General features: G+C 44.9%; 1 protein-coding gene across 1 annotated transcript in view; it reads left to right on the forward strand.

The window, feature by feature from the left end:
* The window catches only part of RAB3B (RAB3B, member RAS oncogene family), a 74139-nt gene extending 62723 nt beyond the window's left edge, over positions 1-11416 (forward strand). Inside the window, exon 5 of the mRNA XM_016918204.4 lies at positions 7903-11416. Within this exon, the coding sequence (XP_016773693.1) occupies positions 7903-8090 (188 nt within the window). The 3' untranslated portion in view covers positions 8091-11416. The remainder of the gene's footprint in view (positions 1-7902) is intronic.
* Positions 11417-14817: the final 3401 nt, after the last annotated feature.

A 14817-nucleotide genomic window follows, 5' to 3' on the forward strand; every position in this document is an offset into this window, starting at 1 on the left:
CGTGACCTTTTAGGGTTCTGCCTCCATGTGCTCCTCGGAAAGGGGCTTCTTGTCCCTTTCCTGGATCTGACTGGAGATCTGACCAGAACCCAGGGAGGCTAGTAAAAGGGAAATATGCTTCTGCCTACAAAGGAAGGAGAGACCATCCACAATGTAGTTTTTTGTTTTATTTTGTTTTGAGACAAGATCTTGCTCTGTCATCCAGGCTGGAGTGCAGTGACACAATCTTGGCTCACTGCAACCTTCACCTACTGGACTCAAGCAATCTTCCTGCCTCAGTCTCCTGATCCCAAATAGCTGGGATTACAGGCATGCACCACCATGCCCAGCTAACTTTTATGTTTTTTGTTTGTTTGCTTGCTTTTTTGGTAGAGACGGGGTTTCACTGTGTGGCCCAGGCTGGTCTCAAACTCCTGGGCTCAAGTGATCTGCCAGCTTTGGTCTCCCAAAGTTCTGGGATTACAGGCTTGAGCCACCATGCCCAGCCCAAAATGTAGTTTTGAAACACACACATACCAGCATAGTGTAGTGGGAAAAGCACGCCCAGACTAGGAATTAGGAGATTCAGAGTTTTATCCTGCTTCTGCTACTACTTTACTATGTGACTTTGAGCATTGCATTTGCTGTCTCTGGGTCTCTGCATTTACCTATCTGTAAAACATGCAGTTTGGATTAGTTGAGTAGGAAGATCTGTTTGGCCCTATCCCACTTTGATTCTGTGATTTCAATTTACCCAATTCCGCATTCATGACTCAGACCCCACAGACTCTCATGAACTGCCTTGCTTATTTTAGGTGCTCAATAAATCTGTGTGTGTGTGTGTGTGTGTGTGTGTGTTTTCTAGATTGAGATGAACCAAGGAACCTTGTGTCATTGAGTCTGGTTGCAGAGAAAGAAAGGCCTAGTTGGCATTGATAATAACTGACAGTGACTTAAAATTCACAATATGCTTTCACGAAAATCCTCTTGTGACCTTTGTTGCCACTTCTAGCACAGAAGGCTGCATTATCATCAGCTATTGTAATACAGTATCTGTATCGCTGTATAGTACATAGTATATTATCACCAGTACAGTAAACCAGTGATTTTCTTGATGAAGAAGCTGAGTCCAGACCACTTGCATTTTCTTGCACACAATGAGCTGTGCCACACTTCTGTGTCTTTATTTTCCCACTCTAAGATTATGTAACTTTTCTAAGCCATGTAAGTAGTAGATGGCAGGCCCCGTACTCAAACTCAGACTTTGACTCAAAATCCTAATGTTCTCATATCATCCAATGGTGTTTTCCCAAAAGCCTGTCATAGTTTCTCTTCACATTTCCACCCTCAGCCACAATGTTGGTGAGATTTCTTTAGATTATGCTGTGGTAACACACAACCTGAGTCAGGAGAATAAGGGTTTCTTTCTCACTCATTACATACCAGCTACAAGTCAGCTGCAACTCTGTTCCATGCATTTTCTTACTCTGGGGTCCATTTGGAATGGCTAAACCACACAAGGCCTCTTAAAGCTTCCTTGGGACTTGGATCACATCACTTCTGCCCACATCCATTGGCCAAAGCAAGTCACATAATCAAACTCGATGTCAATGGAGTGGGGAGACGTATTCTTCCCACAAGGAGGCACTGCAAGCTAGTGGTAATGTGGAGGTATAAAATCTCTTGCAGGCAGGGCAGTTCACAGTCACTGAACACATCATGGACTCTGGGGACGCAGAGGTGAATGGGTTCCCCTCCCTCAAGATGCACACTGACTAGGGAAACAAAATTGTAAACAGATAATTATAACCTTCTTTGGGTCGATGGCTATGCCAGTCCTCATCCTACTTGCTATTATTTTTCACCCTCTCCTGTTGTTTTTCCTGCAACCCCTTCTGAGGGTTTGACCTTTGCAGGCTATGTTTCCCAGCCTCCTGTGATAGTAGCTTCTGGCTGGGACTAGCCAAAGGAAGATATTGGCAGGTGACTGGAGATGCAGCAAAGGGAGAAATCCAGGTATTTTCCCCCTGCCTCAGCTGGCCCCCCAGCAGGGGCTGCTCCTCTACTGTGACTCCAGCTCTCATGGTTCCAGCTTCTTTTAGCTCTAATACTAGTATTTTTTGCTTTTGATAATCTCTGGGTTTCCTCAATATTCTGTTTAGCTTCTTAGTTCTTCCATCACCTATATAAGCAATTCCTTCTGGTTTAAAGAATAGTTCCCATTTTTCTGGTTGGAATCTGACTGAAACAATCACACAAAGTGCCATGAGAGTACAGGGGAGAGAGACATTATATGTTCTGAGTGGTAGAGGTGTTGTGGGGAAGAAAAAGTGAAGCTTCTCTGGGATCAGTAATTCCACAGATGAATAATGAAGATGATTAGGAGTAGTAGCTAGAGATTAATAACATGAGCAATGGCACAAAATGAGGAAGCACTGATGTTTCTGGAGCATAGTGCGAGCCAGGAAGATGAAGCTGGGGGAGTAGAGACCAGGCCATGCCAGGTCGTGGGTGTTCAGCCAGTGAGGCTGGATATTGAATTGATCAGACCTCTTTCAATTCCAGTGACACAAATCCAAGTCAAAATAGCTCAAGTTATAGGGACAGGTGAATAGCTGAAGCAAAATGGAAGAGAAGGTCCATCCAAGGTGCCGGATGGATTGTCCACATGACACTCAAAGTTCCAGAGAATGAAAACAAGCCTTGAGTAGAAAGGAAGACAGTGAGTCCTACTGAGCCCAAATCATCAGCGACCAGAGGATGTGAGTTGAAGGTTGATAAATGACAGAGATGAGGTGGTGTCAGAGCAGGATGGAGAAGGGATCTGAACCGTGGAGGACACATGTTCTGGAGCAGTGTTGGGATGAGGAGAGGTGAGTTTAGCTGGTTGCAAGTTTCTGAATAGAATTCTGAGGTCGTATTCAGAAGCAGGCAGTGTGGATGCAGTCTATGGGTCTGTGACAGCTGCCTTTGGACAGAGTAGATAAACGTGATCATTTTTGGGGGGTGGAGGAACATCTCAGATTCAGTTAAGAATTGAGCCCCATTAAAAACAGCAGAAATGTCATTGTTCTGAAGCCAATTAGGAGAAGAAAAGGACTGGGGGCTAGTCTGGTTAATTGGTTGTCATCTTCCTGGCCTCACTAGATTCTCAGCTCCTAAAAGTCCTGATTAATGAACCTGAAGAAAAGGTTACCATATGGACCTACTAATGAATAATATTTCAGCAATCTGACAGTAATTGGGTGGGGTGCATTTGGGGTTATTCTGCTAAGCAAAAGAGGCCCTTGAGCTGGCTAGACCCATGAGTTGGTAACTTGAGTCACAGTTCTCACATTCCGGGTACCTTTGAGATGACAGTAAAGACATCTCTTTGGCATGACACAAGAGCTCCCCCTGTTTGGCCCCCTGCTGACTCAACTCTCACCACTTAGGATTTTCTGCTCTAAGGATAACAAACTGCTATGGCCCTTTTGGCATAGACCAAGGCTGATTTTGCCCCCTTATCTGTGCTCTATTCATGCTGTCTCCCCTGCCTGTTGTGCTATGCTAGACATGCCTGTGCTCACACATACACTCACAGTGACATGCCTTTGTCTAGCTGATATCTGCTTAAGCATCAGCTTCTCCAAGAAACCTTCCCTGGTCTCCAGGCTTGGTTAGATGCTTTCTCTGTGCCCTGACAATCCCCTGGCTTCCCTCCGTTCCAACACTTATTGCCCTGTAATATTGTCAATATGTCTATCTTCCATAACACACTAGGGGCTCCTCAAAGGTAAGGGCTGTGTCTGATTCACCTTGCTGTCCCCAATGCCCAGCACAGGGTCTACCGTGCTCATTGAGCTGAGCTTTCATGACCCACACTATCTGTATCCCCTCAACCACACCCTCCTTGCTCATTCCGACCTCCTTAATTCAACTATTCATTCCACCAACATTCACTAAGCACCTACTCTTCCAGGTGGTGCTGGGGCTCAGAATGACATAGTTCCTGTTTGGGGAGCTCCCTGTCTATATGGACTTCTGCCATGCAGGGTAAAAAGTGCTATGGCAGGAGGAAGCACAGAGGAGAATGAAGATACCATATGTAAGCTGAGTCCTGAAGAATGAGAAGAAGTTAGGTGAAGAGTTTTGTTTAATTATTTTTAATGTAATTTATTTGTGTATTCATTTATTTATTTATGGTCTCGAACACCTGGCCTTAAGCAACCTTCCTGCCTTGGCACCCCAAAAGCACTGGGATTCCAGGCTTGAGCCACTGGCACCTAGCCAGTTTTGCTCAGTTCTGACTTTTTTTTTTTTTTTTTTTTTGAGACAGAGTCTCACTCTGTCGCCCACGCAGGAGTGCAGTGGCGCAATCTCAGCTCACTGCAACATCCGCCTCCCAGGTTCAAGCAATTCTTCTGCCTCAGCCTCCCAAGTAGCTGGGATTACAGGCAGTGCCACCACACCCGGTTAATTTTTGTATTTTTAGTAGAGACAGGGTTTCACCATGTTGGCCAGGCTGGTCTCTACTCCTGACCTCAGGTGATCCACCTACCTCGGCCTCCCAAACTGCAGGGATTACAGGCGTGAGCCACTGCACCCAGCCTGAGTTCTGACTTCAAAGGCTCACATCCTCACTAACTTCAAGAAGCTTCCTCCTCCTCTCCTTCCCTGCCAGCCTCTCCCTCTCCTGCATCCCTGCATGGCCTCTGGTTTCCTCTACCTGGGTTAGAATGTTACAGCTTGTTCTGTTGCTGTTCCAACTGAGAGTGAGACAAGGAGGCATAAGGGATAGACTCCTGGCCCATCTCTGAGTCTCAGTTTTCCTGTCTGCAAATTACAAGTGCTAACCCTTGCCTTGCCCCACCCCACTCACACGGTTGTTTTCGTATTTGTGAACTGTTAATGTGAACTGCAGATGGGAGAGACTGATGCCTTTATTAGCATGTCTTTTCTACAACTATAATTGATCTCCCTGTATCTGTATCTCTAACACTCAACACAAGACATGGCACAAGGTCAATGCTCAATAAAGACTTGGTTGGCCAGTCACTGTGGCTCATGCCTGTAATCCCAGCACTTTGGGAGACCGAGGCGGGCAGATCACCTGAGGTTGGGAGTTCCAGACTAGCCTGGCCAACATGGTGGAACCCTGTCTCTACTACAAATACAAAAATTAGCCGGGTGTGGTGGTGGGTACCTGTAATCCCAGCTACTCGGGAGGCTGAGGCAGGAAAATCGCTTGAACCTGGGAGGCAGAGGTTGCAGTGAGCCGAGATTGTGCCACTGCACTCCAGCCTGGGCGACAGAGCAAGACTCTGTCTCTCAAAAAATAAATAAATAAAAATGAAATTTAAAAAAAAAAAGACCTGGCTTATTGATTGACCCTAAGTGATGAAGACAAAGAGATTTCCCCAAAGAGATTTCCCCAAAGGCCCTGGAGACAGTAGAGGTGCAAGGAAGCTGGGAGTAAGGTGGGCCAGGAACATATAGGAAAGAGAATTGCCATGTATTCACATGCCAGTCACGTCATATACTTTCATGGATTTAATTTTCATTACTATCCTATGGGGTAGGTAGTATTCGCCTCATTCTATAGATGAGGAAACAGAGACTGGGAGCAATTAAGCAACTTGTCCAAGATCACACAGCTAGTAGCTGCCCTCTGTACAATGTGGCATGTCCTCCCCTCAGTGCCACTTCCTCACAAGGGATTTGTGCCCCTGGCCTTGAACTGTGTCCTCATCTTCATCTGAGCTGAAAACCTATTTATTTACTTACTGGTCTGCCTCTTTCCTAAATAAGCAATACACTCCCCGCGCCTCCCCAAACACTGCCACTTGTGATAAGGCAGTCAAAGACTGGGGAGTCCATTTTTGTGATGTTCATTAAGGAAAAACGATATGCTGGAGGGTCTCTGAAGCTGACTGGGTTTCTATGGCCTGAGGATAATGAGCCAGCAGCTGCCTCCTTCTTCATCACATGTCCACAATTAGCAGGCACTTCTGCTGCTTGTCTTTCTCAGGTCAGGAAATGGGCCACAGGAGAGGCTGTCAGCTGGAGGTGGGCTGGCAGGAATGGCATGTGCCTTCCAGCCAAAAGGCTAGGAAAAGAGAGGCCTTGTTTATACCTGGGGGGCTTCAGCCCTCTCTATGGACGGTGGAATAATAGGGAGAAAGAGGGAGGGGGGAAAGAGATCCCTCCTTTGTTAGAGAAGATGATAAAAGAGGGAGAAAGATGGAGAGGAGGTGGGAGGAACAAGTTGAAAGAACAGAAGGAAACTGTCTTTATAACAGGCCACTTTTTTACAGCAATGTATTCATCATCTCACACACTCCTCCCACCTGTTCTTGGTAGGAAGACACTGTTGTTTGTCTTATTTGACAACAGGGAGTCTGAGAATTGGAGAGGTTAAGTGAGCAGAGAGGTGAAGTGACTTGCCCAGACTCAGATACTGTTAGTCGGATTAAAGCAGAGGAGGCCAAAGAGACTTGTAAAGGAAGAAAAAGGTATGATCAGGAAAAAAAAAAAATGCAAAGTGAAAGAGAAAAGGGGGAAGAAATGAGAGGCAGAGCTGTGTGTGGACTTTGGAGACAGCCAAACTCAGGTCTAAACCCAGTTTCCGCTAATACAGCCACATGACTTTGTGTGAGTTATGCAGTCTCTCATATTCTCATTTATAAATTGGAGATGATGTTATTTACCCAACTGGTTATTGTGAGGATTAAAGAAGATGATATCAGTAAAGCTCCTAGCATAGTGTCTGGCATGTAGTAGTTGCCCCAAAGATATTGGGAATCCCAAGGAGAAAATGCAAGGGACACAGAGGAAAGGCTCCAAAAGAAGGGAAAGAGGAAGGCAGACAGACAAGAGAAGTGGGAGAGGGCTGGGGACTGATGGAGAGGGCCACTTTTGCTTCTAAGGGCTGCCACCAAGCTGACCAAGATTCCTTGGGTGGAAAGCAGCCTTTTGGAATCAGGAGGGCCTTTGCTGTGTCTCTTGGGACAACCAAGTTCTTTTCATCACAGAAAGTGACGCTAAGGGTCTCAAGATACAAAATAGACAAGAATGTTGCATACCTCAGATGTAGTTTTCCCTGGGCCTTTGTTGGGTTTGTGGAGGGAGGGTGAGATCTATTGGATCGTTTTAGTGGAATTCAGGGAGGAGGAACCCCACTGAGTGGAAATAAACCAGTGTGGCTATGGGTGGAAAGAGCAAAGAAGACTTATTCAGTGTGAATCTTGAGGTGCCTCCTAGAGCCCAGACTAGAGCTGGCCAGCCTAGGGGGAATGAGAGGCAGGGGAAAGAGGAGGAAAATCCCTGCGAAAAAGTCCAAAACCTGGGCTTCTCATACTGGTGCTTTTCCTTATCTTGGGCAAGCTAGCTTACTTCTGTAAGCCGGTGTTTGTATTAGTGAAGTGGAGAGGATCTGACTGAGACTCCTTCCTCAGGGGCAACATGAAGATCAAATAAAATAATCTATGTGATAAGTGCTTTGGAAACTGTAAAGTGCTGTGGACACACATTTATGCATTTGCTCTGTCAGCAAACACTAATGACCCCCTCTGTGTCAGGCACAGGGTTATACATTTCACATACATTGTCTTGCCTGATCCTTGAAATAACTCTATGAAGTAGGTAAAATTATCCCTTTTTACAAACCAGGAAATTGATTTGTAAAGAGAATAAATGACTCAGCCCAGAATTAAACAGCTGGGCGGTGGTAGAGCTAGGATCAGTCTGACTGAAAGACCAGTGCAGGAAACTCCTGCCCTGTACCGTCTCCTTGAAGCAGAATCCCATGTCCGTGGAATTTAGCCTCTTTGCTTCACTGCTGAGCACTGGACATATTAATCCAGAGTGCTTGGGCTGAGGGCACAGAAGGGTTCCAGCAGAAGGGATGGGAAAAGTCCTTATCTGTATTTCTCCTCTTTCCAGGGTTTGATTTCTTTGAAGCCAGTGCAAAGGAGAACATCAGTGTAAGGCAGGCCTTTGAGCGCCTGGTGGATGCCATTTGCGACAAGATGTCTGATTCGCTGGACACAGACCCGTCGATGCTGGGCTCCTCCAAGAACACGCGTCTCTCGGACACTCCACCGCTGCTGCAGCAGAACTGCTCATGCTAGGCAAGGCCCACCTTCCTGACCTCCCCTCATTGTGGCCCCACACCCAGTCTGCTTCTCCCTGTTACACACTGTCCACTCTCAGCCCACTCTCCCTGTTACACACTGCCCACACTCAGAGCAAGATGAGTTGCTGCTATTCTTTGCCTGCCCCTGGGGTTCTCTGCAGATGGTCCCAGTAATAGATACTCAGCACTAGACTAACAGAACAGGTCACTACACGGGTGCAGAATCACTTTACAAAAGAAGACTCTGTTTTACGAAGGGGATTCACTACAGGGACTTAGAAAACAGTCTCTTTTCTGCCTTTAAAATGAGAGTTCCTCCATTTACCAAAATTTGACACGCACACATTCTTCAGGGGCATGCCAATTGCGTAAAGTGAGGCTCGCCTGCATAGCTAATCCTATTAAAGACAACTTCTCAAAGCACAACGTGCTTGTTTCCTATCGGGCTCCCTGCGGGGCTTTCTCTCACTACAAGTCAAGCTTGGGCTCTCAAAGCCCTGCGCCTGTTACCACGGATGCCCACAGGGCCTGGGCAGTTGCTGTGGCGACAGGAAGAGCTAATCTTCAGAGAGCTCAGACTCTCTAATGATGCTGAAGGAGCAAAGGCTGAGTCAGAAACACACTTAAGAGAAAAGGATTATCCCCTACAAAATGTCAGAGGTTCCTGCTATATGAAAGAGCAAGTAGGTATGCTCAAGAAAGACAAACAGAAAAAGAGAAACAGGCAAGATCAAGAAACAGATCACGAGTTTCTGATTTTGCTGCTTTCCAGTTGGTTCTTAACTGTGGGAACTTAGTGAAATTGGTTATTGGTTCTTAGACTCCTAGAACCTGAGGATTTTAGATTTGACGGGATTCCCAAATTTACCTAGTCTGACTAGTCAGTTCTAACCTTCCTTTTTCTGACAAGTGACTGTCAAGCCTAACAATCAAATCTCTTTCTTTTAAAGCACACCTTCTAGGCAGGGAAGGAGCTCATTTTCCACACCATCTTTGTCAACTCTCATAGAAAGTTTTCCTTGCATCAAGCTCAAATCTGCCTCCTGGAAATTCTTCTTCTTCTTCCCTCCCTGTTGGTACCCGCTCTGCTGTCAGAGACTTCACAGTCTGTGCTCCCTCTGCCCTGTGACATCTTCAGACTATTTGAGAACAGGAATCATGACTCCTGGGACTTGCCTTTTCTCTAGGTCAAATACCTCTATAATTCCATCTGCTGTTCTTCATAGGGTCTTCTCCCTATCCTGCCCTTTTCCTCCAATCCATCTTTTAACTGCTCTTGAGCAGTCTAACTGAGAAGTATGATTCAAAGCAAAATAAATCTTAAGGTGGCATGACTCTGAAAAAATTGAGAAAATTGAACTCAGAGATCCTGATCCCAACCCCTTTCTCCTGGGAGTGAAACCTTAGTTTCTACCAGAGAGTGTGGGAAACCACTTCTGGTGGAAGCCCCTTAATTAAATACCTGAGGAAAAAAATAAAAGAAACTCAGAGACCAGAATAAATTAGCTCATTATTCTAGCTTGCTTGGCCACAGGGACATATTTGGTTTTGGCTGAAATAATGACATGGAACTGGCAATGATTCCAGAAAACCTTTCTTCTCTATCATGGCCTGAATCCTCAGCCACCTCAAAAGTCAGCGGGCAGGAGGAGTCTCTCCCCAGTTTTCTTTTCATTTCAAATGAGGCTCATTGTCCTAGAAAAGTACATTAACTAGCAACCAGTCCAATGACTAAATAAAAGGACCATCCAGCTGTGGCTCACACCTGTAATCCCAGCACTTTGGAAAGCCAAGGCAGGAGGAACACTTGAGGCCAGGAGTTTGAGACCGGCCTGGGCAATGTGGTCAAATTCTATCCCTACAAAAAAAAAATTAGCCAGATGTGATGGTGCATGCCTGTAGTCCCAGCTACTTGGGAGGCTGAGGCAGGAGGATTGCTTGAGCCCAGGAATTTGAGGTTGCAGTGAGCTGTAATTATGCCACTGCATTCCAGTCTGGGTGACAGAGTAAGACCCTGTCTCTCTCTCTCTCTTTCTCTCTCTCTCTTTTTTTTTTTTTTTAAAGAAGTCAGCTCTACAAGGATGTTCCTTTCTTTGATGCAATGCAGAGAGCAGAGCTTTGGACTTGGAATCAGGAGACCTGGACTCTGTCATTAAATCAACTGTGACTCTGGGCCAGTTACTTTCCATTTTTGAGTCTTGATTTCCTACTTATAAAATGAGGGAGCTTATTTGGATGATCTTTAAGGTCTCTTTTGGCACTAATAACTCGGTGTCTCTTTTTTTTCACCTTCACCATTTCAGTTGATCCACCAAACAAACCTGAGAGATCAGGATTGGCATCCAAGAGTTGTCTCGGCCAACTCTGATGTCATGCTTACTCTGTACTAGACATTGTTCCAAGCATTTTACGTGCATTAATTCATTTATCTTCCCAACATCTTGTGAGGGAGGCACTATAGTGAACCTCATTTGAAGATGAGGAAACAAAGGTACAAAGAGGTTCTAGCTGGACCTCTAAAGTCACATAATAAGTAAGTGATAGAGCTGGAGTTCACATCCAGGCAGTAGGCTCCAAGGTCTGTGCTTTTAACCACATTTTGGGCTGCATCTTTTATAGACAAACTATGATCCAGAGAGATTACGAGACTTGGATCACATACCAAGAGAGTGTTAAAGCCACATTAGAATTCAATTCCAGGGCCATCAGATTCCAAGTCCACTGGAGAAAAGATGTATATCTCTAATCTGTTAACAAATTGCTCAACTACTCAGACTAATCCCAGGTGATGGATGTCTAATGCTCAGGAAAGGCGAGTCAGTCTCTGAGGCAACAGATCCCATGGGCCTGGGTAGAAAATGCCCAGTGCTTCCCAGTCCCAAGTGCTGGCTTTCCCTGTATCTGCCTCTGCCAGGCAACACTTATCAGGCTCCCAATCAGCAGGAGCCTCCATGCTCCACTTTGAACAGCCTCTATGCTCCAGCAATGGGGCATTTGTGAAGAGTGACTTGATTAACTTTTCTTACCATGGGTATAATACAGTTGCTTCAGAGGGCAGTGGTTCTGGGTGTGATTTTTACACTGTAACGTTGTATACAGTGTCATGGATAATTACTATTTTTTTCTGGTCATTAACACTCACCTACTCTAGTACTAGGATTTCAGACCAAGGTCCTCATGACGCCTGGATATTTTAGTATCTATATCCAATAATCTTTTCTCGCCTACTGAATATCCAGGCAAAGATGAAATCATTTTCTTTAAAACTGTCAAATTCTGTAAAGCTCAGGAGCCAGTTCAAGGGAACAAGCATCTTCACAATAGATGGAATCAAGAGTTAAATGTTATAGTGGCAAGCTTGTCTACTGGGCAACAGACAACCAGACCTGCTTGTGAGATGGCAGCTCCCCAGCCCTGCTCTGTGACCTCATTTCTGTCAAATGAAAGGCAGCAGCTTCCAGCTGATTGCAGCATAGTGTTCATCAATCACAGTAATAGCACAATTAGCCACCAAGGTTCAAGCTGTGTAATACGTGTTAGTGGCAACTTGTCCTGGATTTAATCTTCCTCAACAATCCAAATAAAATATTTAAAAACTCTTGACTTCTGGCTGGGCGCAGCAGCTCATGCCTGTAATCCCAGCACTTTGGGAGGCCGAGGTGGGCGGATCACCTGAGGTCAGGAGTTCAAGACCAGCCTGGGCAACATGGTGAAACCCCATCTCTACTAAAGATATAAAAATTAGCCAGGTGTGGTGGTGGGCACCTGAAATCCCTACTCAGGAGGCTGAGGCAGAGAATCGCTTGAACCTGGGAGGCAGAGGTTGCAGTGAGCCGAGATCGTGCCACTGCACTTCAGCCTGGGTGACAGAGCGAGACTCTATCTCAAAACAAAACAAGCAAACAAACAACAACAACAAAAAAAACCTCTTGACTTCTAAAGAGGCAAAAGTGGCCAAAAGTGCGATACAGTATTGTGTTTATTTACATCTATTTTAAATGCATGTGTATCTGTAAATACAAAGTGATTCGTGACTCATTGTCTCCTCAGTCTATAGCATTATTAACTTCTAGGAGCAGCAGTGGAGTAGAGTGTACTGAATGGTCACAGACTCATCGATTATCAGATCTGGAAAGGAGCTTAGAGAAGATCTGTTCCAGGCTCCTATTTTATAGAAGGGAAGGTTGACATCCAAAGAATGGAAGGAAATCTCCTAATTATTCTGAGAGTATCGCAGTGATGGAGCCAGGACTAGGTCCTGGATCACCTCTAAGAAGACACTTAGCTATTTGACTATCGACTAGGGCCTAGCATTATTAAGCAGTAGATCAATACAGATGAAAAAAAAATGATCCCTGCCTGCAAGGTCCTATGATCTAATGGAGATGCTGTTTCTAAAATATTATTATCCCAATTTGGCAGTCAAGGAAACAGCCCTGGAAAAGTTAACACGCTCAAGTCACCCACTAGCATCATTTGAACCCTCCTCTGTCTGACTCATGCTCTTTCAAATTTTTTTCTTCAGATTGTCTTAGAAGAAGGGTAGATGGGATATACCCTCTGGTAGTACCAGGCTCCCAAGGATTCTTAGAGTTAAATAACCTCAGTTAATTAAATAACCACAATTGCTTGGTGACCGAAGCCTTATAACATCCACAGAATAAGACCATTCTCCAGACCTGACTCCCCAACTCATATCACCTGCTCCTGCCGGCCACTAAGCTCCTTGCTTGGATATTGAGTTTTCTGGAGTATCCTGAGGAATGTTTGTTTGACTTTGTTTGCCAACAGTTTGGGGGAAGGGGAAAGAACTACAATAATCAGTGTCCTGGGATTTCATTGATTTCAGATTCCCTGCCCCAAGCCTACACCCAATTACCTGCCATAGTTGGGGAATCAAGTAGCATCCTGTGGCTGGAAGTAAATGCAAAACACTAGTCCGTAAGATATAAATACTGTTAAATGATGGTTTTTTAAGGTCCTGATCCATTATATGAAGTAGACAAAATTCAAATTTATTTATTCATTTATTTTCTCAACAAATGAATATATATTATGTGCCAGGATACAAGTAGTGGCAAATTAGACACAGTTCTTGCTTTCATGAAACGTATAGCTTCATGATTTAGTCTAGACATTGTCAAATCATCACCCAAATATAATTACAAAGTACTCTAAAGGAAAGGCACATGATGCTGTGAGAACACTCAACTGGGAAACCGGAATCACCTTTGAGAAACTGTTTCCGGTGCTCTTGGAAGAGTCTACTGCTCCCAAATATCTCTGCTACCCACTGGCCATTGCTTTACATTCCTCAACTAAGCTTTCACCTTTTAGTACTAACCTTTGATGACTGATCAAATACAAATGCCCCAAGAAGAGTGAGGATAGGAGAAAGAATATCTCTACCTGTGAAACATTGTTAGACTGCCTGGCTAGGAGTTCATTGTTGTTTTCTGAAGGACGTAACCAACCACTCCAAAATTTACAGGCTTAAAACAACAAACATGTATCATTTCTTATGATTCTGTGGGTTGGCTGGGTGGTTCTTCTGGCTGAGGCAGGATGGTCTAGGATAGCTACATCCACATGTCTGGGGTCCCAGCTGAGATGACTGGGGCTGTTGAGGCCTTTCTCCCTGTGGTGTCATCCTCCAGAAGGCCGCCCAGATTTGTCCATATGGTAGCAGGAGTTTCCTCGAAGCAAGAGAGGGCAAGATCCAACACAGAAGCACTTTTCAAGCTCTGTGTCCATCACATTTGCCAATGTCTCACTGATGAACACAAGTTCCATGGCCAAGTCCAGTTTTAAGAAATGGAGAAATAGGGCTTGGCTCAGTGGCTCATGCCTGTAATCCCAGCACTTTGGGAGGCCAAGGCATGCGGATCATTTGAGGTCAGGAGTTCCAGACCAGCCTGGCCAACATGGTGAAAACCCATCTCTACTAAAAATACAAAAATTAGCTGGGTGTGGTGGCGGGCATCTGTAATCCCAGCTATTTGGGAGGCTGAAGCACAAGAATTGCTTGAACCCAGGAGGAGGAGGTTGCAATGAGCCTAAATCGCACCACTGCACTTCAGCCTGGGCGATAGAGCCAGACTCAGTCTCAAAAAAAAAAAAGGGAGGGGGAAATAGGTGGCATCTCTTTATGGGAGGAGCTTCAAAATATGGTGACCAATTTTTCAATCTACCACAGGAAGCACCCTCAGTCCTCTGAAACTAAGTCTGGTAGATGTCCTGGGGTCTTAAAACATGGCTCCAATGATATCACCAAAGACAAGTGGCAAAACTGTATAGGGCAGGGCAGTCTTATCATTTGTTTAATAGTGATCCAAAGGATTTACTTAGGAGGAATCAAGACACTCTAGATGAAGAAGTTTTGATGCTTGTTAAACAGTCCATTTGGATACCTCTTAGCTATCCCCGAGGGATGAATCTGACTTCTCATTTCACAGGATTCACTGTAGATAATGGTTGTAATTCCTACCTGAAGTTCCTGGCCAGAAGCCCAGCAGAAAGATTCAGTATATATAGAAAAGATGGCTCCAAGAACAGTTGGGCCTTCTGTTCTAACTGTACTTCCTTCTTTGATGTACTCGTCTAGTCCCGAGGCTTTAGATGCCAAGTCTTTGATAATAACATGTGTATCTAAGTGCCTACTGGACATTTTCATGTCTCAAACTTAACATGTCCAAATTGAAACTCTTGATTCTGCCCCCAAA

This window comes from Pan troglodytes, chromosome 1 (assembly GCF_028858775.2).
Source record: "Pan troglodytes isolate AG18354 chromosome 1, NHGRI_mPanTro3-v2.0_pri, whole genome shotgun sequence".
In the NCBI taxonomy this organism is placed as follows: domain Eukaryota; kingdom Metazoa; phylum Chordata; class Mammalia; order Primates; family Hominidae; genus Pan; species Pan troglodytes.